The sequence below is a fragment of the Nannobrachium achirus genome (assembly GCF_963921795.1).
Source record: "Nannobrachium achirus genome assembly, chromosome: 14".
Taxonomy (NCBI): domain Eukaryota; kingdom Metazoa; phylum Chordata; class Actinopteri; order Myctophiformes; family Myctophidae; genus Nannobrachium; species Nannobrachium achirus.
In genome coordinates this window covers 34,624,131-34,651,217 of record NC_137821.1, presented here as the reverse complement: position 1 = coordinate 34,651,217, position 27,087 = coordinate 34,624,131, and the positions used below count along the sequence as shown (strand labels likewise).

The window sequence follows — 27,087 nt, the reverse complement described above, 5'->3', positions numbered from 1 at the left end:
GGGGCTCAAAGCGCATACCTTCCGCTCACCAGTACTACTGAGTGATCCACAAAGATTAAATAGGCGGTATGCTGTCTTATACATCAGTGGTTCTCAAACCTTTTCATGTCAAGGACCCCAAAATGAATATGCATTTGGCCACAAACGCCCATCTAAAAATATGTTATACCAGGGGTCCAGGGAAACTCATAGAAGATTTTTTCAAGATAGCAAAATAGTAGTAGATCTATAATCTCACAGTGGCAGATGTATACATAGGATAAAGTTGGTTAAACTGCTTAACTAAGTTTGTCGGGGACCCCCTGGAACCCCCTCAAGGACCCCACTCCGAGAATCACTGTTAGTCTTTCTACAGTTTTCAAGTATTCTCTTTTTGATTATTTCAAATGATGTCTGTAAATGTATATATGTTGTTGTTCATAGTTGTATCTCGGTTACATTGTAAATGAGTGCTTGCTCTCAACTGTATTTCCGAGTATAAATAAAGGTAAAAAAACAAACAAACAAACATTCAACTATGTGAAGAGGATACAAGTGTGCAATTTGCACTGCATCGCGCATGTGTTGTGAGATTGTAGATCGGCTATTTTCACTACTTCTTAAAACATTTGTTCTCAAATTTATGGAATTTCTTAAATTTTTGGTATTTATTTATTCAATTATTTAGAAAAAATATATGTTTTTAATTCATGAAAACTGTTATTATTTTTTGGGTAAAATGTAAAATCTTTTGAAATAATTAAAAACAAAACGTAGGAAATAGAAAAAAAAACTAAAACAAACAAAAACAAACAAACAAACAAACAAAAACATGAAGGGGATATTTGCTCGTGACCCATAAGAAGCGTCCCACGAGCCACGACCCACAAATGGGTCCCGACCCACTCTTTGGGAAACAGTGGTATAGACTAGAGCCATGCAGGGGCGTCACAAGGGGTAGGAAAGTGGGACTGAGTTACTGGGGCCCAAGGTGGAGGGGCCCTAATAACTTTATCTATTGAAAAATAGCAGATATACAAGCTCACAGCGCGGCACCGAGTGCCGCGCTGCGAGCTTGTAGATCTGCTATTTTTGAAAAGTTGTGAAAATGTGTGAAAATCTTTGAATATATGTATTTTTAAGCAAACATTTCTAGCTCAAATTTTGCTTCTGGGGGGTCCCTGGAACTAAATATTTTGAGATTGGGGTCCGTGGCCAAATACATATCATCTTGGGGGTCCTTGACATAGGTTTCTTGCTCACATTTTCACGATTTTTCAAAAATAGCAGATATACAAGCTCGCAGCGCGGCACTCGGTACCGCGCTATGAGCTTGTATATCTGCTATTTTTCAATAGTTAACATTCATCGGGGGCCCGCAGTGAATCCTTGTACCCAGGGCCCAGAATTTGGTGTGACGCCCCTGGAGCCATGTGAAATTAGCAGTGAGTTGGCAGCAGGCCTGGGTCAAATAGCATCTGCACATAACTCTTATGTTTGTTTTAACCTACATTAAGAGCAGGGATACCAACTTTCAAAAGGAGCGAGTGTTGAGATTGGGGACGTACACGGGTGGAGGTGAAAGGGGACTTTATGTTTATTCCACTGCGATACTGCCTCCCTCGGTTATTAATAACAGCTTTTGGACATTTTTGTATCCAACAACATTGCTCAAAAATTCTGGATACGAGTTTTGAATAGCATTTCACAACCAGATTCTACATTGACCTTACTTATTGTTGCAATATTGCATTCCCAAATGTGTTTTGCATATCCATTCAATCTGCCCCCTGAATGATTTATGATATCTGGTATTCCAACCACACACTCGCACACACACACATGCAAGCAAGCATGCACGCGTGTGCACGCACGCACACACGCACGCACGCACGCACGCACGCACGCACACGCGCACACACACACACGCGCGCGCGCGCGCACGCACGCACGCACACACACACACACACACACACACACACACACACACACACACACACACACACACACACACACACACACACACACACACACACACACACACACACACAGAGAGAGCGAGCAAACAGACTCTCCCATACAGACATACTCATTGCCCACACTGCCCCACTTTTCCTCTTACTTCCACAAAGCTTAAAGGGGAACACCACTGAATTTCAGCATTGATTTCAGGCTGTGTTATTGAATACAGACTTCAGTTCCTTCCACAAACAAGACAGAGGAGTTTGTCTTATAGTAAGCTGTGGTATCATCCTGTACGAGTGCACATCACCAGGGAGTCAATGGTAAAAGGTGACTATATCAGAATGTTTGCTGGAGCTGATGGCACAACTTCTGAAAGGGAACTTTTTACATATAATAATCTTTTACATTGTCGCTGTTGGGTGGAAACCTTGTAGGTCCAAAATTGTTAACTTTTCAGGATATGGAAATTGGCATTTTTTTGTTGTTATTATTTAGTTACAAGCTTTTGTTAATACTTTTTATTGGTTGAATGTTTATAAAACCCACAGACAGACTTAACTTTCAACATTTGGGCATGTCAGTAGAAGATTTTTGCAATTCTTTTTTAAAGTTAGCAAATATAGCAGATCTACAAGCCCACAACACCATGCGTCATAAAAGGTTTCTGCCCAACAGCAACAATATACAAGTCTTTCATGTGTAAAGGTTCAGGTAAATATTGCATCATGCAACAGAGTATGTCACTCATTTGCAGAGATACCTTTATGTGTATGATTTTACAACATTCTTTACCATTGCTCAAATATTGTGTGGTCATATGCTATAGAATTGGCAGCAATAATCTTAACCACATGAACCTCAGCAGCATCTACGACATACTGGGGGGAAGAAGTGCAGAGCCAACTCAGGTAGAGAGCTAGACTCAAGTCTAGAGGGTTTAAGTGGCTAAATTCATAAATTGAGTGGTATTCCTCTTTAAGTGACCCCCTGCAAAAAAGGTGCTACAGTAAATAAGATTTATATTGCAGTACATAGTACAAAGCCCAATATCAACACCACTGTATAACTCTCATCCCACTGGTCAACTCTCTCCGGAACGCTGCTGCTGATTGGTGCGACTGGACAAAAAGGCAGCAGAGCAAAACCAGCTCCAGTTTCTATATTTGTGCTTCTTTATGCTTGGTTGGGCTTTGGAATGCCAGGGCAAAAGAGTCCAAGTAAAGTAGTATATTATACTATCCTTTCTCTATTTCTCCATTCCTTTCAGCGTTAGTTTGGATTTCAGCTGTGCGCACAGAGCACAATAAACGGAGGTCTTTGCAGGTTTGCAGGTTGTGTGTGTGTGTGTGTGTGTGTGTGTGTGTGTGTGTGTGTGTGTGTGTGTGTGTGTGTGTGTGTGTGTGTGTGTGTGTGTGCGTGCGTGCGCGCTCACACGCGCGTGTGTGTGAGGTCTCAAAGTTATACCAGTGCATGAGGGGGAGAGAGTTTGCGAGAGGCAGAGCAGATGAGGAGGAGTGGAGCGTTGTGGAGGAATGAGGGAGTATGGGTTGGAGCAGAGGGGCAGGCTTGTTCAGTCGGTGGACAGATAAAAAATGGTTTGGGAGGTGGGGGGTTCAGGGGTCCGGGGGTTCTTCAAGGAGCGGGAGGGGGGGCCGACGGAAAAAGAATGTCGTGAAACTTGTCCAGTGAGTGAAAGGATAAAGAAAAAAAGAAACAAACCCCAGATCTGCCTTTTCTTTGCATTTCTCTCCGTTTCGGCCCCTCGTATCTGAATTCTTGAACCGCTCTCCGGCTTGATTACATTAACATACTCTCCTCTCTGCTGGGCTCTTTCAGACACTTTTGCTCCGCCAAAATCGTTCAGATTTTTCTTTTTCTTTTTCTGTGTGTGTGCGTGTGTGTGTGTGTGTGCGTGCGTGCGTGCGTGCGTGCGTGCGTGCGTGTGCGTGTGTGTGTGCGTGTGTGCGTGTGTGCGTGTGGGGGGGTGTTCAGTAGCCCCCTGTCTCTCTGCTTCCCTTTGTACTCAAGCATTTTAGTCTTGCAGGCCAGACATTTCTCTCTCTCTCTCTCCATGTCTTTTTCTCCATAGCCATCATTAGTGTTTGATGTCAGGCAGCCAGCATTTCACCTCTCACTTCTCCATTTGGATGTTTGGGCTCTTCTCCCTCCTCTCTGCCCTGCCAGCCATCCCCTCCCGCTCCTCTCCCGCTCTCTCTCTCTCTCTTTGCTGTTGATTGCTTGTTTTCTTGTACTGGATCAAAGCGCCGCTGCATCTCTCTGTGCCTCTTCTCCTCCCTCCTCCCCTCCCTCCAGTCCATCTGACATTTTTTCCTTTTTTCACTTCTCCAGTCCCATTTCTCTGTCTCTATGCTTTTTGCATTACATGCCTTTTAATACTTTTTTTCCCCTCACATTCCAACAACAATGATCATCTGTGTTTTTTTTTCTCCTCTCAAAGCCTCAACTCTCCTTCCACGTGTTTCCCTCTGACACTGTGCTAGATTTATACAAAAAGGCTGGTCATATTTTGTCCCCCGTGGTTTCCGCCTTCTGTCCATCCATCCGGCTGTGTATGTCCGTCCTCCCTGTGTGTCTGTCTGTCTGTCCGTCCGTCCATGCCTGCCTCAGGGCTTCTTGGGTCGCCCGTTGCGCGGCAGGTTCTCCACGGTGTTGCTGAGGCGGTACTTGACGATGATGCTGTGCACGGTGGACTTGGGCATCCTGAGCTCCTGGCCGATGGCGCCCTCCGACTTGCCGTCCTTCCACAGGTCCACCACGCGCTGCCGCTGCATCACGTCGTGCTCCTTGGTCTTTTGGCACGCGCCGGCGGCCGCCGCGCTGGCGTTGACTCCGCTGTCGGGACCTCGCGCCGCTCCCCCCGCAGTTCCTCCCACGGCGGCCCCAGCGGCAGCAGCGGCTTCTGTGGGGGCAGACAAGCGGCAGACTGTAGTGGAGGCTCTGGGTTGGGGAGGGGGATGTGGAGGTGCAGGTGGAGGAAGGAGGGCCTATTATTGCAGCGCTCCTTTTGTGTGAAGAGACTCCTCTCTATGGCGGGAGCAGCTCTAGGGGTGACGGAGAGGCTTCCTCCAGGTGTCACCCGGGCAGTAACGCTGACGCGTCAGAAACTCCGTCTCCCACAAGGCAATTTGGGGTAGCGGATCAGTGTCGAGGCATCGCCATCGAAGGACACGTTGACTCTGCATCCTCAAGTCTGCATTTAACGGCCTGTATGATTTCTCATTACATTTTCTGGTGAGTTCACGGAGTGCAGCTAAAGTAGTCGCCCTACGGTTGAAAAGCAACATGGCAGACATGCTTATTTTCAGACATGTTTTGTGTACTCAAGAGTGGGGGCAAGACGGGAGCCAGTCTCAGGAGAGGACTGTTGATGGAGGGAGGTTAGGGGGGGTCAGAAAATCAGAGGATTTTTGTTGTTTTACAATTCTGTCTGTTTCTGTCTCTCTCTCTCTCTCCCTCTTTGGCTCAGTCTAAAAAGGGGTCACTAACCACCGCGACCCCAATCAAGACCACAAACGTGGCCCCATTCGCTGAATACTTCTGGCCTGCCAGGGTTCAGCGTGTTCAAACTGTGTACAGCTCGGCTCAGCTGTGTTCAGCTTCACCGCAATGAAGCCAGGCCCCCGCAACACCCACGGAGCAACACAAACTTGCGAGCGACTATTTCTGAACGCCAAGCGTTCGGGCCCAGCCCTCGTCTAGTTCACAAGTCGCAACACGACGTTTACACAACCGAGCTCCTCTGAGGTTTCTGTCCCTCTCAAAATACCTTGGTACAAAGTCCTCTGGCCCCAGTGTTTTCTTGGCACGGACTCGAAGCAGACGGACTGCGCATAATGACATTTTCAGAGCGAGCCTTAGCTCCCCAAAATGCAATGCCTTTGACAGATGTTTCAGTCTACAATTACATAAATCAAGATGTACTCAGTGCGAGTCAGGCACAAGGACTGGGAGAGCTGGGTGTTGTGGTTTCTGGGCACTACCAGTAGGGAATATCAGGTTTTACTAGTTATCTCCACCACATCTCTGCTATCTAAACGTCTCGGAACACGAATACACACGTTGAGCCGAGAGAGTGTCTGGCGAGCATATGCTGTTACAGTGATTATGAGAAAATAAATTCACTCGCTGCCAACGTGCACTGAAAGACTGCAGACTGTGGGTGTTGGAGCATGGACCCAAGCAAAAGAAATACATGGAGATTTTAAGATTTCAATTAAAAAGCACTTAGTTTAATATTATAAGTAATGGATGCTAGAATAATACTTCACAAGGGAACAAAAAAATCACTTGATAGCGCTCCAGATGCTGAGTTATTGTTGCACAACGTGTCATTACTGCTGAGTTGAGTATTATGGCTTTGAGTTTAGTTAAGGGATGAAAATCCCTGAATATGGTGCATTGATTTATTTTTTATTTTTTAGGAATGTCTAAAAGCAGGTGCCTTGCTGATAACCACAACAAAAACGTTGCCATAGATGTCTTCCTCTCTTTTTATAAGTAAGTGCTTCAGGCAATCCAACTGATAATAAAAGATAACACTATCAAGTTTAAGAAAACAAAGTTACACCATGTGTATATATTCAGCAAGGTAAGTCTGCCACTTTGGCAAAGACCTCCACTCAGACACACACACACACACACACACACACACACACACACACACACACACACACACACACACACACACACACACACACACACACACACACACACAGCACCATAAACATAATCAGCAAAAAGAAAAAGGGATTCTAAGAGTCAGCACTCCCTTTGATAATTCCCATTCGTACGTTTGTAGTGTTCCAGTAAATCACAACTCACAACAGAATCACCATATATAGGCAGAATACTTCGAGGGATATCTTTAAATGGGAACAACATTTGGATGGTTTTTGACCATCATCAGCGCACGTTGCCAAAGCAATCAAATCCAGCTTCCTGTACGGCCAACTTGCCACATTTGATACAGATCAAATCAAGCAGCATTATCCAAAACGTATATACACACGCACGCACACATGCACACACACACAGTAGCACTCTGCAGCAGCTATTAACTGACAGATGTCAACATATAGTCTTGCTCAACATTTCTAGGAACTCCAGTGATGTGTGAGGGCGTGTCACGGTGATGGTCGCTGTGCACACTGACCTGATATGAAGGACCCGGGGGGCATCTGACTGTAGTTGGCTCCCCCCATGTGGAGGGCACTCGGGGGGGCGGGGGTGAAGGGGGCTCCGTAGTTCTGAGGGGTGGCATAGGGTCCAGGAGGGATGGGCTGCAAGGTCAAAGAGTGTGAGATAGAGAGGGGGAGAGAGTTAGAGATTGAGAGAGAGAGAGAGAGAGAGAGAGAGAGAGAGAGAGAGAGAGAGAGAGAGAGAGAGAGAGAGAAAGAGAGAGCGATAGAGAGAGAGAGAGAGAGTGAGTTAGAGGGAAAGGGAGCGAAATGATTTAGTGTTTGTTTTAGTTGGCAGCAGTGAGCCAATGACATTGTTGTTCTGTAATTTTCACATGAAAAACATTAGTATGAAGCCACCTGTTTCTCATGTAAGGTACCGGCCAATCAGGGGCTGATATGAACACACAGGTGGCGAGCTATTGGAAAATATATTAACAACTGCAATCATTCGTTTTATCCAGTGCAGCTGGCTAGGTTTGGCGCGCGTGTGAGTGTGTGTGTGTGTGTGTGTGTGTGTGTGTGTGTGTGTGTGTGTGTGTCTGTGTGTGTGTGTGTGTGTGTGTGTGTGTGTGTGTGTGTGTGTGTGTGTGTGTGTGTGTGTTTGTACGCACGTGCATGGGTTTAAAGCTAACCGGGGTTGTGTGTGTCTCCGTGCCCTTGCTGGCCAGTCGGCTGAGGATGCTCCTTTCGGACATCTGGAGCCGTGCGGCGATGGGAGGAACTCTGGACAGAGTGGCCGGCAACCTGGTCACGTCTGCCTTCATGTCACTCAGCAGCTCCTCCAGCTGGTTCAACACTGCCATTACAACAACAACAACGAAAGAAACACACCACTTCAAGTCGTGCCTGGTGGGTGAGAGAGCCTCTATTATATAGTCCTACCCTTATCCTAACACTGTGAGATTTATTGCTTTGTACTGGGGAACACCAACGTCGGTTATTATATTGGTGAAGACAGCTACGGGCACACACACTGGCGTACGATATCAGTGTGCGGCGAAACACTAGACCTGAGTGCATTATCGTCCTGAGGAAAACAAAATATAAACATGGCCGAGCGTGCCAGGGAGTGAGTGAGGGAATGTTTGGAGCTATCTGTTAACACACTGCGTAAGCTTATCCGTGTGGCTTTGTGAGAAGCCAGCTCCTGGCAGAGCAACATGGAGCCTGCAACAAGACAGACTCTCTCTCTCTCTCTCCCTCTATGTGCTCTTGTCTTTCTTTCTGCTGTTTATCTCTTTCACCCACATGCCCAATAAATACGCACCAGTCGCCCGCGGCACACTGCATATTGCCACAGAACCAAACGCATAGCTACATGTCCACACATGTGCATAAGAAGTGACTACACACTTGGCATACGTGCAAACGCCTCTTCACCAACTCCACCCTTCTGGACCATTGTACACCCCCCCCCCCCCCCCCCCACACACACACACACACACACACACATGCACATACACGAACACCTCCCCATCTCTCACCCTTGTGCAGGACGGCGTTGGCCGGCTTGTTCCCGGCCAGGGACTCCTTGCTGAGGTGCTGATGCGACTCGGCGAGACACTCCACCTCAGCAAAGCGGTGGTTGAGTGCCATGGCCGGGTGGCTGGGGTCCTGGGTCATGTTCAGGTAGGCCGCCCGCCGCAGCTGTTCCTCAATCACCAGGGCCTGCTCCAACAGCTGGAGGGGACCAAACGACAGGTGGGTGAGTGACGGGGAAGGACGGAGCCGGGGTCAGTGGTCGACTCCCGAGGGGAAGATTTAGGACGTGATGGGGAGATGGGCGACAAAGAAACAGGTTGTACGAAAGCCGGGAAAGTGATAATCACACACATTGAATCGAAAGATTGAAAAATTGAGGCTTGCGCTGGTTTCCCCCCCCCCCCCCTTATCTAACTTCTTAGAAACCTCTTCTTCTTCTCCTTAACATTAGGGCGGTTAATTTGAGTTCATTCGTTCCTCTGTCATCATTCCACCATTATATGCAATTCTCCTCGCATGCTTCTAATGTTTTTTATTTTTTATATAACGTATCAATGTCTTGGTTGGCATGATTACAGCAATGCGTTATTTGGGCCAACACAAGCTTCCAACTGTGATAACATTTGACGTGTGTGTGTGCGTGCCTGTCTGTGTGTAAAGCATGGTAGCAAAAGAGGTCATTTGAGTTAGATACAGCTACCGACATGAACTCAACAAATTCTATGTTTTAGGAAAATCTGAGTCCAAGTACTTTCTTTCATCTTTTAGTGCTTTTATTTATCTTTTTGCCGATGTTGACGGTTGATTTAGATGGATGATACACAGTCTTAAAAATAGAGACGATGAGAATGAACAAGAAGAAAATGAGAGAGAGAGAGAGAGAGAGAGAGAGAGAGAGAGAGAGAGAGAGAGAGAGAGAGAGAGAGAGAGACACCAAGGGAGAACGAGAGAGATAAATGAGGATGTTGCGGTCAGGATCTAAAACATGTGAGCCAGTCAAAAACAGGATGAGTGCCGTTTCGGAAACGCAGCGGTCAGCAATACCACCGGGCCAATATCTGGGTCTTGGGGCAGCTGTCACCCAAATAGGTCATATGTTCTAAGGCTGTGCTACCCATGTGAAGGCCTATTCTGGTCAGGGAGGGATTACTCTAGGTCAGCGGTTCTCAAAGTACGGTCCGGAGACCCCACTTTGGGGTTCCATGTGTACATTTGTACACTGATGAACGATTGCAAACAGTGGAACAAATGTGCTGCATAGAGAGAGAGAGATGGTGCTGAAAGATGCATGAATAATCTGACTGAAAATGTATTATGAGAATGCAAGATAATTTTACCAGAGTCCTGATGTAATGCCAGCTAGCCAGCTAGGGTTGGCAATACATAATCCTCACCTCCGTTAATAACTAAACTTTCCGAGCCTGGTGAGTGAGACAGAGTGCGTCATGGATTTTGCATGGCTGTCAATGTATTATCGTTCATGAGATTGCTCAGAGAGTGATCCAAATGATATAGTCCACATAGTTGTTGTTATAGTTTTGGTGTGGACGCTGCTATGCATTTTAGTTATTATTTATTATTTATAAACATTATTTATAGAGGAAAACCTTTGCCAAAAATAGCAGATCTACAAGCTCTCAGCGTCTTGCGCTGCTAGGCGTTGAGAGCTTGTAGATCGGCTATTTTCGGCAAATAGGTTTGGTGTAGAGGTAAAAAAGAGCAGACCAAGTACAGAGTGAAAGGTTAAGTTTACAGAATATCAACGATTTAAGTGGTTAAATGTCTGAAAAAAACACATTAACATGAATCCAACATAGACTGATGACAGTGCTGTCAAACAAGTCTATGAGTCTATCTATGAAATCGATGAAAATCTGCAACACACATTTATACAATATGTAGAGGGGGTCCCTGCTTCATCTCTCTCTCAGCCTGAAAACATCGAAGACCCCTGCCTTGTACAGTATATATACCAAACTGGGGATCCTTGAAATTAAAATGTTTGCCCGAAGTCATATGCTCTAACGCTGTGCTGCCCATATCGATGCCCTTGTGGTCATGTAGCAATTTATCATTTCATATTATGTCCTTCTGTGGAACAGTGACCTACACAAAATCCAGAGTGTTAATTTCACTGTGAAAGAATACAATTCACATTATTTTAGCAGACTCTCTTAATCCAGAGCGACTTAATGAACAGGTAGGTATGGCCCAATAAAAACACAATTTTAACACTTTCTGTACACTTTTTTCGAAAAAAGTCTTCCTTCAAGTATTTAATCATAATACCTGATGACCATGCTGTAGTGAGCACCCTGTCTTTAATATCTCCCTTAGACAGGGAGCGATTCTCCTTTGGGTGAGTGTGTGCTCGATGTACGTTTTCTAGTGAATTGATGACTTTGTAATGCCTTTTTAATATCATGAAAGTGAACCATAAAACTGGACATCCTGTAATAATAATAATAATAATAAAACTTTATTTGTATAGCACCTTTCATGACATGAAATGCAGCTCAAAGTGCTTTACAGAGCATAAAATGAAGCACACGTGCTTAACAGAGAAAAAGTAAAATAGAACCCATCAAGTTGTGTGATGAGGCTCTGCTAGAAAAATAGTACAAATCTATTCATTCCCATTTTCCTGGGAAAATCTAATTTATGGGACCTCTGAAACCTTGAGGCTATTAATCTCTATTTACAATGTCCTGGGCCAGGAATTGAAAATAATTCAATTTGAGATATTTCATGACCTTTGAGGGACCCAGAGAAAGGCAGGAGAAAGCCACACTGGGACATGGAATTTTTAGTGATGTCTTTCGGGTTGCGTGGGATACTGGGATATCCTGGCTATGATTAAATATAGTCAGAATAGTCAGAATTGTGTAGTGCAGTGGTTCTCAAAGTGGATTCCAGGGACTTTGTGGGTTTCTTTATGGGGGTCTAAATTGACCCATACAAGTCTGTAACTCTGACAGCATACAAATGGAACCAAATGGACCCTAACAGGTCCATTTGGTTCCATTTGTATACTGTCAAGAGTTAAAGGACAACTTTAGTTTTTTACAACAAGGGTTCATATTTTAGATTGTAATTAAAGAATATAAAAGATGAGTGTTAAATTGATTTAATTTACTTCTTTCTATTGTTTTTAGAGATTCTTATTTCAGTGTTTGGGGGCATGCGTACAAGTGGCTAAATATGTAATTTTACACAGAATAAGCCCATTCCCAAGATACAACGCAACCTTTCATGGTTGGATGTGACTTATGGGGGCTAGAAGTGTTACTGTAAATAGCAATAAAGAAACTGCTGGCTTATTGTGTCTAAAAAGACATATTTAGCCACTTGTACGGATGCCCCCATGCAGGGCCGTGCCAAAGGTAGAGCGAACGGTGCGGTCGCTCAGGGCCCCGCACCTGCAAGGGCCCCGCGCTAGGCTTGGTTAATTGATTTAGTTTTGTTTTCATATTAAATCTTCACACAAACACCGCAATCTGCAGGACGGAGACAGAGTCTGTCAACCGATTGGCTGTGATATCTCCCTGACAACCAGCAACAACCAGTGAAAGGCTGACTGTCCCTTCGGGCTATGGGATTTAATGTATCTAGTCTTGAGACACGTACGGGATCCTACATCGATTCAGCGTTCCCTTCCCTTCCCCTTCCCTTCCGTAACTTATGAGAGAGTTGAGAGAGAGAGAGAGAGAGAGAGCATCATATCTGCGTGAGGTAAGGCCAGGGTAATGTTCTACAAAGTTATGAGGAATCCCCTCATCTAACTCATCTGACGATCTTGTCAGTGTCTGATTGATAGCCAGGGCCGGATTTATAATAGGGCTTGATGTGGGGGCACCAGAGGATCAACTGTAAACAAAAGATATTCAAATGAGCTAAGCTAAGTTAAGCTAACGTTGCTGTCTGTAATTACTGGATACACTTAAGGGTTTTGAAGAAACATTAGTGGTTAAATAACTGGTGCACTATTGTGTTGGAGTGCCTCCATGCAGCCCCAGAGTTAAGGTGCTATCTATCCCTGATTGATTGGTTGGTTGATTGATTGATTGAAGACTTTAGAGGTTTGCATAGGAAAAGGTTCATGACAGTACAGTTCACTGGTACAAGGTCAATTAAAGGAGATCTGAGTAAGCTTTTCGGCTTATTTGCACAGGAAACCTTTATGTATCTCATATAACAACTGAGACCACACTATTAATTAATTATGCTAATTGTATGGACATCTGTTGTTTCATACACCATCTTCGGGCATATGCTACACTATTGTTATTTATCATTTGAGCTTGACTGTGATACATGTGGCTACATGATTGATTGATGTTTTTGTGGGATAGAGAAGCCAGGGCTTGTAGTTACTGGACTGTCGAAATTGTAGCTACAGTACCTGATACTGTATGCTGATGGAGAAGGGGGAAAAATCAAACCAAGTTTAAAGTGAGCGGTGGTGTGTGTGTGTGTGTGTGTGTGTGTGTGTGTGTGTGTGTGTGTGTGTGTGTGTGTGTGTGTGTGTGTGTGTGTGTGTGTCCTCATAATGACTTTATCCGTTGTGGACAATAAAAGCAGCAGAATAAACATGCTACTGTCTTACCGTTTTAGAGGTAGAGTAGCTGCATAATTCCATTGCATTTATAGATGCACAGCCACTGAAAATCATGTGCGCACAGATACACACAAACAATCACACCCGTGCTGCTGGGGGGGGGGGGCCTCGCACAGGACTACGCACAGGGCCCCGCATTTCTCCGGCACAGCCCTGCCCCCATGCGTACGCATGCCCCACATTTTAGCACGGTAAATGTGATAAAACAATAGAACGAAGTAAATGAAAACATTTTAACACTCACTTTTTCTTTTCTCTAATTACAATCTAAAATATGAACCCTTGTTGTAAAAAACCAAAGTTGTCCTTTAAGGGGAAACCTTGAAATAAATGTAAAGGTTTGAGAAAAACTGGTGTGGTGTGTGTTCAGCATCAAGTTCTGTCCTACCTTGAATCGTCTGGCAAGGAACTTATTCTTCATTTCCAGGAAGTTGCCCTTGTTGGCCTGCGACTTGAAAGGCTCGTTGACGATGGCAAACTGGGGGTCATTCTGGATGTCCTGCCACCGAGCGTACCCATGACTGCCACAGGTCAAGGGTCACAGAAAAGCATGGGAGTTTGGTAGCAAAACAGACTGAAATAGATCACTAGTCCTGACGGTAATCATTAATGCCCTGAAGCTACAAGGGTTAGGGTGGGGTCGGGGGTGCGACTAGAATAACAATCAGAGTAGCGATGTTTTACTTGCTGCTGGGCACAAGTCATACAGTATATAAAGATTATAAACATCTGCAATCAAACGAATTCTGTCTGCGTTCTGATGCAAGATCAGTCTTGACAACTTTTTCCAAAAGTTGTCAACAAGTTTTGGAAGAATACATTAGTGAATGTGGAAAATATTTAAGATGTCATTCATTGTAGTTGGGGAATGGGGAGCCCATCTGTCTATGGCAGCGTTGTGTGCATTTGAGGGTTTCAGCTGCAGATGTTAGCGTGCTTGGACTTTGGAGATGCTGCGGTGGAGAGGGTCTGGTGGGTGGGAACTGCAGTGGAGCTGGGACATGGGCAGTCGGGTCCTGACTTAAGGTCTTCAGAAGAATAAACGATCAAAAGAAAAATGCATCAGTGCATATTTTGCATCAAGCTATTCATATTATTTATGTCTCATTCATAGGTTGATGCCTTTATTTGCAGTGAAAATCAACCTTGTTTATGCATGTACTGGTGACACTTTTAAAGTGTTTTAAATAAATAAAAATAGTTTGGGGTGAATGAATTGCAGTGTAAGGACCTTTAGAAATAAAATGGTTGAGCGTGCCGTGTTTGCTTTCTTTTTTCTGTGGTATGTATAATTTGGGTCTTTGTTGTTTTTGTGCGTTATCCTGGATGTTTGTGGTCCTTTGGTCTGTTTTGCGTTTCAGGACTGGTCTATATGATTTGAATACTATTCGTCAGAACTTTGTTGTCCTGTGAGGGACCAAGAAAACGTATAAAATATAAGTAGTAAGAAAAGATATTAGTCTTGACAGCGCTGTATCCACTTTTGAGAAAGTCTAAAAGGAAGGAAAATTCATCTCATGAGTTTGAACTCTTAAAAGCATTATGCCCTGGCCTGCTGCTTCTCAGTGCTCAGTGTAGCAACAGTCTGGGACGTTTCATCTTACATGAACCCTAACTATAGCCATTAACCAGATGGAAAACTGATCCTTTATCAGTGATAAGAGATTAAGTGGCTTGCACCTGATCCAGCACACTTTCAAACAAAGCCAGAGATAAAGAAAGAACCAAGTGATCTCTAATAGTGCTGCGGGATACATTCTCACCAAGCCTTTCATCAACAAGACAAAACAGGCAACAACAGTGAACACGACAGGCTTAACATAGATGTTTAGATTTGGCTCATCAATTATCTAAAAATAGAAGGTGTGAATGAGAATCTACAAGTTGCGACAGGTCTGTATCCCACTTGCTTATTTCCCCCCACTTAGCCTCACCTCTGCAAGCATATTCGTCTCACAGCTCTCCATTATCTATCTCTATTAATTATCCTGCCACATGGCGCTTACAGTAGATACAGTTTACTATTTAGTAAGCCATGGCTGACTTGTTGACTTATTACATTGGGTCGCTGCCGCCGATAGAAAAATAAACACCGTGGGGTCATCGCCTGTGCAACCGCTGTCAAGGATACAGCACGATTCCAGCCAGCAGCCAGAAGTCGTGTCGACGGTGCCAAATCTCGTTCATCTTCCCCGAGGAGATGGCGGCCCGCTCCTCGTTCTGCCAGAGAGTGTGTAGCTCTGTGGAATCAAGCAAATCCAAGGCAGAGGAAACAAAGGTTTAAATATATTTATATCAGTCAAACATTGTTACAAATAAACCAATTAACCATATCCCCGACTCCTAATTCGATCTCATCCTAGTCTATGGCTGACGCTGGTCTATTATGCAGCAAACCTCAAACCTCAATGTTGATTTCTATTTCTCCCAACTGAGAATGATTGTTTTGCAATGTGGTGAGTGAGTGCCAAAGAGACGGAAGAAGCCAGTTACGGAGAGCAAGGAACACTGGAGAACTCTGAGGGATGAGGTGAGACGATGGGTCAGGTCCAGTGAGAGCATGCGCTCACAAGAATGTACGGCGGGCGAAACAGAAAGTATGTTTTATACCCAGTTTTGGTCAATGCTGATAAACGCATGCTAGGAAAACAGAGGTGCCTCTGCACTAACCAGGCATTTTGTGAGCTTTGCCCAGAATATGTCTGAGAATTATTTAACCACTTAAACCCTATATACTTCATTGACCAGGGTCCCCCCAGGCATGTATACTTGGACCCCTCCTTTTTTCTATCTACACCAAATCCCTTAGCTGAAAATAGATTATCTACGAGCTCGCAAGTAGTAGTCACGACTGTTAACTACTATGACATGCCAAGATTAGGGAAGCGAGGGTTGATAAAAATGTGTGATTGAGGCAATATTCAGCCACGAGGAAAGAGGCAGAGCTCATATACTGCAGGTATGTACGCATGTATGTATGTACAGATGTGCCTTTTCAAGTCTTCATGCTATACTTTTCCTTAATTTATTTATGAAGAATGGAGCGTATTTTTGCAGAAATCCGCAAATGTCAAGAAATCACTCCATTCCTATTGAAAAGCAGAATCCACCTTCATGGGTAGATTTAAACTTCGAAGTCAGAGGTCACACAAATAGCAAAAATAGCTGTTCTTCCAATCCACTGGAAAGCTACTGTCTTCCCAATGGCAGTTCATGTGACATTTTGAAATGGCACATCTGTATGTATGTGGAAGACATATTCACCAGTGAAGCCCCCATCTGCGATGTTGAACATGAAGCGTGGACGCTCCAAGGGAGGCTTCCCATTGCCCTTGGTTACCTCCTCCTTGGTTACCTTGATCTCCTTCGTCACCTCTTTTTCACCTTTGACCTCCTCTGTGGTGACAAAAAGACACAAAAAACAATATGCAAACTGATAACGACAGGAAATAGACAGTGTCAGTCACAGTGTCATAGTCACGGTGGCAGTGGGAGAGAACACTAGGATTTGAAGACCTACCCTTCTTCACGTCAGTCACCTCTGATCTCTCCTTGGTGTCTGACGCGTCTGATGAGGCGGCGGGCTCCACGCACTTGTCTTTCTCCTTCTCTTCTGCCTCCTTGTCTCCATCTGCAAGGAGAGACACGTCTGTCAATCACCCTAAACAATACAAAATAGTTCTGCCCTCGATTATGACGTTTGCATGAATCTGCCCTAACCTGGTTTCTATCTCAATGTGTGATTGTTTTCAACTTGGGTCAAAGTGGTCATATTCATCAATACTTTTTTTGTTTTGTTTTGATCAGTCAATCAATCTGGGAAATCACAATTCACCAATCAGATAAGTAAAACTATGAGTTTATTGAAATGTCCATTGTTTAATTATATGTGCTATGAATGACATTTAAATTTGTCTGAAGTTAGTGGCTGTTCAGCCTTTGGACCATCCGTATTTGGTCAGGGGTGTAACTGTTTATAGCTTGCAACTGGTTCAGTTTAGTTCACATGGGTTTGGTGTGATATAGTTAACACATTACAGTTACAGATAGATACTGTTAGTTTATTGAAGCCTAGACATAGGTTAGCTGTAGTTAAGGTTAAATTCCACTGTTCCGTCGTTGCTGTTACCAGCTTTTTCATCTTTGACCGGGGGAGATTCTTTGGACGCTTGGTTCGTCTCCTCCTTGCTCTCCTCCGGTACTTTTGTCTCCTCCGCTGGCGATGGCAACGGTGACACCGCTGGCGGTGGCTCCATCCTCTCTTTTTTCTCCTCTTCCTTCGAGTCGCTTTCTCCCTTGTTTTCAGGCTTTTGTCCGGGCGACGCGTCCGTCTCCTGTGTCTCAGAAGGCGACTGGGGGGGAAATATATACAAGCAGCTCCATCATTGACCCGTCAGGCAAAAGATGGAAGTCGAGGCACTGCTGAATATAAACATTTATTTCCTACTTTTTCGGGGTCTCCTCCGCTCTGGGTGCTCTCCAACTCTTTCCCATCATCCTTCTCTTTCTCTCTGGCTTTATCCTTCTCTTTGTCTTTGTCTTTCTCCGACGTGGCCTCCGATTCCTCCTTCTCCTCCTCTTTCTCCCCCTCTTTCCCGTTCTTTTCTAGCTTCTCTGAGGGAGCAGGTGTAGCTGCCAGAGAAAGCGTGCACGCACACAGACGCACACAGACGCACGCACGCACGCACGCACGCACGCACGCACGCACGCACGCACGCACGCACGCACGCACGCACGCACGCACGCACGCACGCACGCACACACACACACACACACACACACACACACACACACACACACACACACACACACACACACACACACACACACACACACACACACACACACACACAATACTGGGGGTCATATCCAACTGGCTTTCAGATCCTGACCATGCTAGTGGTCCTTTCATGCAGTGCCCCCTGCTGGACCTTGTGTGTAGGCCTACATGAATGTCTCTCTCTGTAATATATGTCTGTGTGTGTGTGTGTGTGTGTGTCTGTGTGTGTGTGTGTGTGTGTGTGTGTGTGTGTGTGTGTGTGTGTGTGTGTGTGTGTGTGTGTGTGTGTGTGTGTCTACCTGGCGTGGAGGTGCAGGGTGTGTTGTTGGAGCTGGCGTCGGGTGTGGGGGTGGACGTCTTGATGGTTGGGGAGGAGGCTCTGGAAGATGGCCTTTCTATACTGACCTCAGGCTTGAGCTCCGGGAGACTCCAGCGCCCGTTGATGTGCTCAAACTCCTGGATCTGCACGCACGCACGCAAGCACATGCACGCACACACACACACACACACACACACACACACACACACACACACACACACACACACACACACACACACACACACACACACACACACACACACACACACACACAGACAAACACACAGTACGTTCACTTTCCTAATCCTACCCTGTTACTCTTCTTCTATTTACTTTAGTCACCCCCATGTCCCTGCTTTACACTGTTGGCAGTTCAGCGTGTATTTAAAACTGAGACTGCATGAGGGCGTCTGCAGGTTTCAGCAGGCTTAATGGAGGACTGGGTGATGACTTTCTAATTCCTTTCTAATTCCTTTCTAATTCCGTTTGGAAAACAACACAGAGATAAAACAACAACGCGCAAATGGGGAAGAGTATCAGAATATGTACGACTAGGTTGATTTCTCCTTCATATGCACAGGATAAAGGGCCAAACACAAAAGGAGCGTTTAGTTCATGTGAGTATTTTGCATTAATATGTTTGTGTCAAGCGTGTAAATCCACACAGAAAGCCAAAATTACACGGTAATAAAGCAAAGTAATTCTTCTCCGTGAATACCTTGAGAATCAACCTTGAGAGAAATCATTTATTCGTCACGCAGCTCACACTCCCAGTGTGTAAGGAAAAATAACACACGTTTTTAAGGCGTCTCAAAACATAATTAAAGCCTTCTATTTAGATGAAAGATTCACACTTTTCTGAGATATTTTAGGGCAAACACCCGCCGAGTGGGACAGGAAGAGAGTGACACAGCCTGCTAGGGCTGTCACAATTATTACATAATCGTCTAATCGTGATTATTTGACATAATCGTGATTATTTTTCATAATCGCCATAATCGTTTCCATGTCAAAAATAGTGGAAATAGCAGATCTACAAGCTCACAACGCGTCGCATCGGCTATTTCCACTATCAATGTTCTTTTTTAAGTAGAAAGTTGTCAAATATGTCAGTAATTTCTTTGTATATTTAGGTTATGTGTCATCTACCATATGCAACTTCAAAGCCTAAAAGCCAAACAGAAATGTAATTGTCAACGACAAAAACACAATTAAATCGCTAATCACCAATTATTTGAATGACAATTAATCGTCATGTAAAATGTCACATCGTGACAGTCCTACAGCCTGCTTTCTCTGTCATGTCATGCCTGGAGATGAAGAGACCAAGTCCCCCCTGCTCCCTGACCTTTTTCTTCACCAGGGACATGACCCCGATGCGGGTGAGGACGGGCTGCCTGCACAGGCCCTCTCTCGGGACGCCGTCCGCAAACGTCTCGGCGCCGTCGGCCACCGGTTCACACAGGTGACGCATGAACAGCGACACGTACGCTCTGGAGGGAGGGAGGAGGATGGGGGAAAGAGGGGATGGAGAAGTGGAAGATGGGACGGGAGGAGAGAGAGATAAAGGGATAGTTTTTTTTAGTTTTTTTATTCAGTACATAATAAGGGATAACGTATAGTTCAGCAGATACAGTATTGTGAGGCGTTATTTTCCAATATCAGGAACACCTCATTGTGTGTTATGCTGCTTATTACATGGCTACTTATTAATAGAATCAATCATTCAACATGGAATCCTGATTTTAAAAGTATTTAAAAGTATTTATAAGCTTACCAGCTTCCGCTTCCATTGCAATGTAAACAGACACCGTCTGTTATCAGAACAATGATATGCTATCAGGCAATAAGAGGCCCCGGATTGCCTTGATTGACCAATCAAATTCTAGTGAGTCAGTCTGAGCGTAAATTATGCCAAGGACACTGGCACAGATAGATGTTTATAACTTCTTAGAACATTGCACAAACAACTTCAAGCACATTAAAGTTGTGGCATTTCTTCCTCAACCTAGTGGGAATGTGCGGCAATCAAACGCTGCATGATTTAAGGCATTTAGTTCAAAACTTGCCACACTTGCAAACTTTAGATTCCAATCTTAGCCAATCAGGATGGACTATGAAAAATTGGACAGATCCATCTTGATCACATTTGGACAAATGGGCCTCCTGGTGGCTCTATTACAGGCTGAGGTGAACATTTTGATGCAGAGGTTTTGCTCTGGCATTCAGGGAGTGTGTGTGCACAGAACGATCAGAACGATCAGAGTTTAGCTGTTCACTGACAGAGGGGCGTGCAGACAGACAGACTAACAGGGGGCAAAACATAGTCTTGGCCCACGGCCTTGGCCTGGCGAGGACAATAATTGAACACTTATTGGTACGTATGTACGTGCTGTATGTACCCATATACACAAGATGTAACAATAAAGAAACCTTGAACCTTGTAATATTGAACAAAGCTACGGTATGTCATAAAATGACACTATTTTCATGTCTAAAGCCCTTTGCACACAGGCGCGTTTATCCGTACGGATAAAACGGACAATTTCACTTTTTAAAAAGAAAACAATGATTCTCTACGACCTCATGCACACCGGATCCGAATTAGCCGTGCGACGAGTGGCTGCGGTCGTGCGTTTTTTTCTCGATCGAAACCAGCTCGATTTGTGCGTCTTGTCGCATGCGGTAAAAAACTCATCACTCCTTTTATGACTCCTTTTGGGATCCGCAGCGCCGATTCCGCACAGCATTGCACACCAAATCCAATGCGTTTTATTCATACAGCAAACGGAAAAAACGCAACTGTCCTGTGTGCAAAGGGCTTTACTTGAATTCCTTCTCTGTCTTTCCCCGCAGGTCTCTGACCAGCCACTGGCAGGAGAAGGCATCCTGGGCAGGCATCCCCCAGCGCATCACTGCATTCAGGAAGGCCTTGCGCTGTCGCGTGTTGAAGCCCAACACCTGTACACAGTGTGGACAGTATATTGTGAAATCCAACCACAAAAGAATTAAAAGAATATATGGGCGAAATACATTCCCATAATATGCCACTGTCCTGGGAAGGCCTTGTATGAATTTGAGCAAACCTTTCTGAAGTGAAAAGTTTATATTTGACATCCTTATGTCTAAAATACATCAAATAAAGATTCATACAAAAATCATCATTCCCTCATGGCCATCACATCACGATAATCAGTAATATTGGTGAAACTACCACATAGTAAAATCATCAGTGTTAATTTAACTCATTTGGGGTAAATCAACACTGTGTTAGTTAGGGAATCATATTGACACAAGAGGATTTGGCCTTGCATTGTCCAAGCTACATTTTACGTAAAATTGGGACCATTGCATAAAGCACTGTCACAATTTAATGATTAAAAAAAACATTTCAATGAAAAATAGAGGGCACTGTTTATTGTCCAGACCTCAAGGTTGCCTCCCACTCTGGCCAGTAGGGGGGGCAGTGGTTTGTCCCTCTCATTCCTCAGCAGGCGGCGGGACTGTCTTCGTCCTGCAGGGACAGACACACAAGCGTAATTTGTATAGGGTTGATGGGTTTAATAAACCCAAGGGCCCCCCTACTGGGGACAGTATTATAAATTCATAGGCTATCGTCGTTGTCGGGTGAAAACCTTGTATGTCCAAAACCGTTGGTTTAGCATTTTTCATTTTAAAAATGATTTAAACTAGTGAAAACAGCCGATCTACAAGCACACAACGCCTCGCAACGCAAGGCGGTGTGTGCTTGTAGATCTGCTGTTTTCACTATTTTTGTGCGACAGCCTTGTACGATGAAGCAGGGCTTTGCTTTGCAAAAGAACATACAAATTTGAAACTTGGAGATACGAGGTTTACACCCGACAACGACTATATGTATTTTGTCATTTCCAATATATCAGGGGTCTCTAATCTCCTAATCTATGGGCCCCCCTCACGGCAGTACAGGGCCCTTTTGATCTGAAAACCCACGCAGAATAAGATCTAATTTCGCCCCTGGACAGACAGGTGAACACAAGGAGGACCAAAGACCGTTTGACACACAGAGCAGCAACAGAGAATGTCAGTGGGATGAAATGGTTAACCACATAAATAAAGAGTCAGAGAAAAAAAGTGTTATTTCTGTCATTGTTGGGCCAGTTGTTGAAATTCACATTCTTGTTTTGCCCCAGCTGATGATCAACCCTGGCTTCCCTATTTTGGGCAAATGATCTAACATATTAATTAAAAAAACATCTGACAAAACAAAACAAGGTTTTATTTCCCACAAAAAAGTTTTAAAAGGTTTCATAATTGCTTTGTGGCTCAACTAATATGTGAGATGACAGCCTGTCACGTCTTCATCTACACATAAACAAACATAGTTAATTTATGGAAAAACATTTTCAAAATAAATGTACAGGCTATTGTGTTTTTTTTTTCTTATTTTCTTTCTTAAATTTTTTTGCAGAGCTGGAAATGATCAAATTCACTTTCCATACTTCTCCAGACCTGTGTTGGAGACCTGCCCACAATCTTGAACGAGTTATGATAGGAAACTCAAATCTACTGTGTGCAGACACGGGTCGTTATACTGTAAACCCAAATCCTTTTCGAATGCTTGGAGCGTTTTTCTGCCGTTCGACAGCCTGGAGCACAAGATGTGTTCTGAGGACAACCTGATCCGTTCCATTGTACCAGGCAAGATCAACAACACAGCCAAGAATAGCAAACCAATCCGTTCCAAGACGGTAATTCATCCCAGGCTTACGTGTACTTTATTACAGTGCACATCTCTCTTGGTTGTGTTAAGAGTGGGGGGTGGGGTGGTGGGGGTGATGACTCTGTATCGCTCCTTACCTTCTGGTCTCTCGTCAAAGTCCTCATCCTCCTCCTCGGACCCCACGGAATACTCGGACTGGTTATCTGAAATATCAGCATGCCACTCTGAAACAGCACATGGCGAGGTGGTCCGTCAATAGGCTAGGCCCATTCACTTCCACTGCTTACAAGCAATAATGAGCTAACGATTAACGGTACTCACTACCTTGTGGGTGCTTCACCATGCCATGCCCAGTGCAGAGAATAATATATCTTTGGTAATATTGAGTGTGAAATGAACACATTTAAAAGACTGGGTTCGAATGGGGAGCCCAGCCCTTACCTTGGTCCTCCTGTGCGGCGTCGTTGTAGTTGACAGGCTTGCGGTTTCTTTTGCCCTTGCCCAGTTTGCTGGTCAGGTCCTCTTGCTGCTGCTCATAATGATGTCTCAACAGCTTCTCCCAGTAGTCCGGGTCCACGCACTCCTCTTGCTTGATGATCTCTCGTTCGATCTCCTCGATCTGAAAAGATCACACCCAGTGTGAAGTGAGCGGTGCTATTTATGAGTTGTGGGCTCGCATGTCACCACAGAATTTGGATGTGTCCTTTTTGTACTGCCCATAATATACTTTGTGCGCTTTTTCAGCGAACCCACACAGTTTCTCTAGGAACTGAATTTCTAGATTCATTAAGTGTCCCACTGAGCTTGGCTAATGTGGAATGGGGCGGGACGTACAGAACGTACATGCAGACAAAGCCACATGTAGGAGCGGAGAGCGCCGCTCAAAAACAGATAATGACAGTGCGATTACGGCACGATTCTAAACAATGCCCAGGTATTCTGTCTACTGTATGTGTGTGGGTGTGTTGATCAGTGCAAGATCAAACAAATATATAAATGACATTATAGCTTTAAATTAACATTGATTTAAAAGTGTAGTAGAGCCACCAGGGACTCCCACATCTCTATAAAATACTGGTCTCAACATGGGATCTGAGGGTCAGGGGTCCCCAACTAAATGATTGATAGTTTGAAACCAAATGGACCCTTATGGGTCTGTAAGCCTGAGTATACAAAATGTGTAGATTGGGTACAATCAATAAAAAGATATATAAAATGCAATGCATATCAAACTGTGGTATAGTTTAAATTAAAAACAAAGAGAATCACTTGTCATAAAGCTGCCTCTGACCTTATCCTCCTCGCGGACCATGTACTGAGCCACTTTGAAGGAGCTGAGGTACTCGTTCATGTTCTGGACGTCTGTGTCGTCCGTGGCGTCTCGGTTGCGGTCCAGCAGCCTGTCGATGGCAGATCTGTCATAGTGAATCACGCTGCCCTCCTCCTCGCCTTTGTCACTCGCTGGGCACTTCATACCTGGGGCACAGTGGTGGGAAAAGTATTTTTTCTTAAGTAAAAGTATCAATACTGCAATGTAGAAGTACTATGTTAGGGTGCCCTCACACCAAAATACCTAGAGTGGAATCCGCCAATGCATTTCAATGAGAATGGAGCGTTTTTTTAGCCTGGTTCCAGCCCATAGACCCGCCCACTCTCAGAGTGGACTGTTTCTCTGGTCTGGAATTGTGTTCATAATAAGTGATTTCTGGAGCCGAAATGACGGCTCCTCCAATTAGCGCAGGGGGTGGGGGTGGGTTTAACAAATAACCAATCCGTGCTGTCAAAGTCCCTCCCCTCCAGAAATCCCTCAAACAGGGCACAATGTCAGACTCAAGCTTCAGCTGAGTCTGAAATCAGGCTAGCGTTTTTTTGCCAGTAGAGGATTTCTGCAAAAAACGCTCCATTCTCATTGAAACGCATTGGCGGATTCCACTCTAGGTATTTTGGTGTGTGGGCACCCTTATGCTGCACCCACACCAAACTACCTATGAGAGTGGATTCCCCATTCCTGCCAATGCATTTCAATGAGAATGGAGCGGTTTCATGCCAGTAGGGGATCTCTGCAAAAGGACGCTCCATTCTCATTGAAATGCATTGGCGGAATGGGGAATCCACTCTCATAGGTACTTTAGAGTGGGTGCAGCCTAAAAGGTAAAAGTCCGGAATTCAATATTTACTTGAGTAAAAAACAAAGGTATGGGTTGGTATAAAAATGTACTTAAAGTAGCAAAAATAGAAAGTACTCATCATGCAGAATGTCCCATTTCACAAATTTTCAAATGTATAAAAAATAAAACTCTTGCTGAAATGTATATAGGGCTGAAGTGGTTAATGTACCTTTGTAATAATAATAACATTTTACAAAGTAACTAGTAACTAAAGTTTTCAAATAATTGTAGTGGAGTAAAAGTATAATATGTGTCTATGAAATGTAGTGGAGTAAAAGTAAAAGTAACTCAAAATTGTACTGAAGTACAGTACTTGAGTAAATGTACTTTCCGACACTGCTGGAGCATGGAGATGACCACCAGGGCTGTCAACATCATGACATTTTTACTTGACGATTAATTGAGTACATGAAACGAATAACAGTCTATTGCCTCATTCACACTACAGATATATAGTTGAACGTTTTGCTTGGTAATTCAATGTAATCTCAATGGAAACCAGCTTTAAAGCTTTCAAAGCTTTGCTTGGAGCGTCTCCTGTATCTTTAAAGCTGGTTTCCATTGAGATTACATTGAATTACCAAGATAAACGTTCAACTATATATCTGTAGTGTGAATGAGGCATTAGGGTGCCCTCACACCAAAATACCTATGAGAGTGGAATCCGCGTTCCGCCAATGCATTTCAATGATAAGGGAGCGTTTTTTGCAGAAATCCTCTGCTGGCATGAAACCGCTTCACTCTCATTGGCGGAACGCGGATTCCACTCTCATAGGTATTTTGGTGTGCGGGCACCCTAAGTCCATATTTTTAAATTTTGAGTATAGATATTTTTTTGATTTACCAGAGTGTAAACCACAAACTAGAAGTTTTTAATCTGTTAAATTCTTAATGCACTCCCCCCCTCATTTTGTTGAATTCGATTTTTTTACTTAAATCATATATATTAGGAATTATAAAACATAATACTTATGGAAAGTGGAAAAACAGTATATCTCCAACAGTTTGTGGAACAACAGAAGAGGTCCGTACAAGCAATATTCAGCAGACAAAGGGAGCAGATAACAATAAAACAGACAATTGAACACAATGAGGGGGGGAGTGCATTAACAATTTAACAGATTAGAAATGACTAGTTTGTGGCTTACAGTCTGTTAAATCAAAAAATATCTATATTAAAAAAAAGATGAATATGGACTTAGACTGTTATTCGTCTCAGGTACTCAATTGTCACACAAATAATTGTGTTTTATGAACATAAATAAAAAAATACATTTCTGCTTGGCTTTTAGGTTTAATAAACAAACACTGCATAGGGAAGATATGAAAAATAATTGCTCATAAAAGCTCACAACGCATTGCATGGCGACACGTTGTGAGATTGCTGCATCTCAAGGGGCTATCCCTTCAATAAATCTCAACTCAGCTGTTTCAACATGCAAACAATTATGATTATCTCAAATAATTGCGATCCGGTTATTACTTCATCATCGTGACAAGCTTAACGACCACAAAGTAATTTCAGCGGTTTTCCTTATTCTGACTCATTCATTCAATGAAAAATGGACAGTTTCCAAAATGATGCTTCAGCTACTCAACTAATCTATGATAATATGTATCCACCCTGAACAAGTTCAAACTAACATTTGCGAGTAACCCAAATTGCGTCTGGCTGTCACAAACGCCAGAATACAAATCCAGCTAAACAGAAACAAACATTTCAAACTTAACCTAATAACTTTTCCTATTTCTTGTTTGTTTGGTTTTGTAAAGCGCCTTATCGACTATCGAGAAAAGTGCTATTTAGTGTAAAGTATTATTTAAGATGTTTATTTGTCACTCTATGAAACATACAGCGAAATGTTGTTTAGTG

The 27,087-nt window shown here is 43.9% G+C and overlaps 1 protein-coding gene across 1 annotated transcript in view; it reads right to left on the bottom strand.

The window, feature by feature from the left end:
- Positions 1-4,568: 4,568 nt before the first annotated feature.
- chd3 (chromodomain helicase DNA binding protein 3) overlaps positions 4,569-27,087 on the bottom strand; it is a gene marked incomplete at its 3' end in the record, with an annotated part of 45,827 nt that continues 23,308 nt past the window's right edge. The window contains exons 23-39 of the mRNA XM_080741821.1: positions 24,338-24,522; positions 23,488-23,665; positions 23,184-23,270; positions 21,773-21,858; positions 21,172-21,305; positions 19,693-19,837; positions 18,325-18,487; positions 17,693-17,877; positions 17,375-17,597; positions 16,766-16,876; positions 16,510-16,641; positions 15,377-15,485; positions 13,634-13,766; positions 8,630-8,825; positions 7,757-7,941; positions 7,118-7,244; positions 4,569-4,864 (exon numbers count right to left, since the gene is read on the bottom strand). Of these exons, the coding sequence (XP_080597947.1) occupies positions 4,569-4,864; positions 7,118-7,244; positions 7,757-7,941; positions 8,630-8,825; positions 13,634-13,766; positions 15,377-15,485; positions 16,510-16,641; positions 16,766-16,876; positions 17,375-17,597; positions 17,693-17,877; positions 18,325-18,487; positions 19,693-19,837; positions 21,172-21,305; positions 21,773-21,858; positions 23,184-23,270; positions 23,488-23,665; positions 24,338-24,522 (2,675 nt within the window). The remainder of the gene's footprint in view (positions 4,865-7,117; positions 7,245-7,756; positions 7,942-8,629; positions 8,826-13,633; positions 13,767-15,376; positions 15,486-16,509; positions 16,642-16,765; positions 16,877-17,374; positions 17,598-17,692; positions 17,878-18,324; positions 18,488-19,692; positions 19,838-21,171; positions 21,306-21,772; positions 21,859-23,183; positions 23,271-23,487; positions 23,666-24,337; positions 24,523-27,087) is intronic.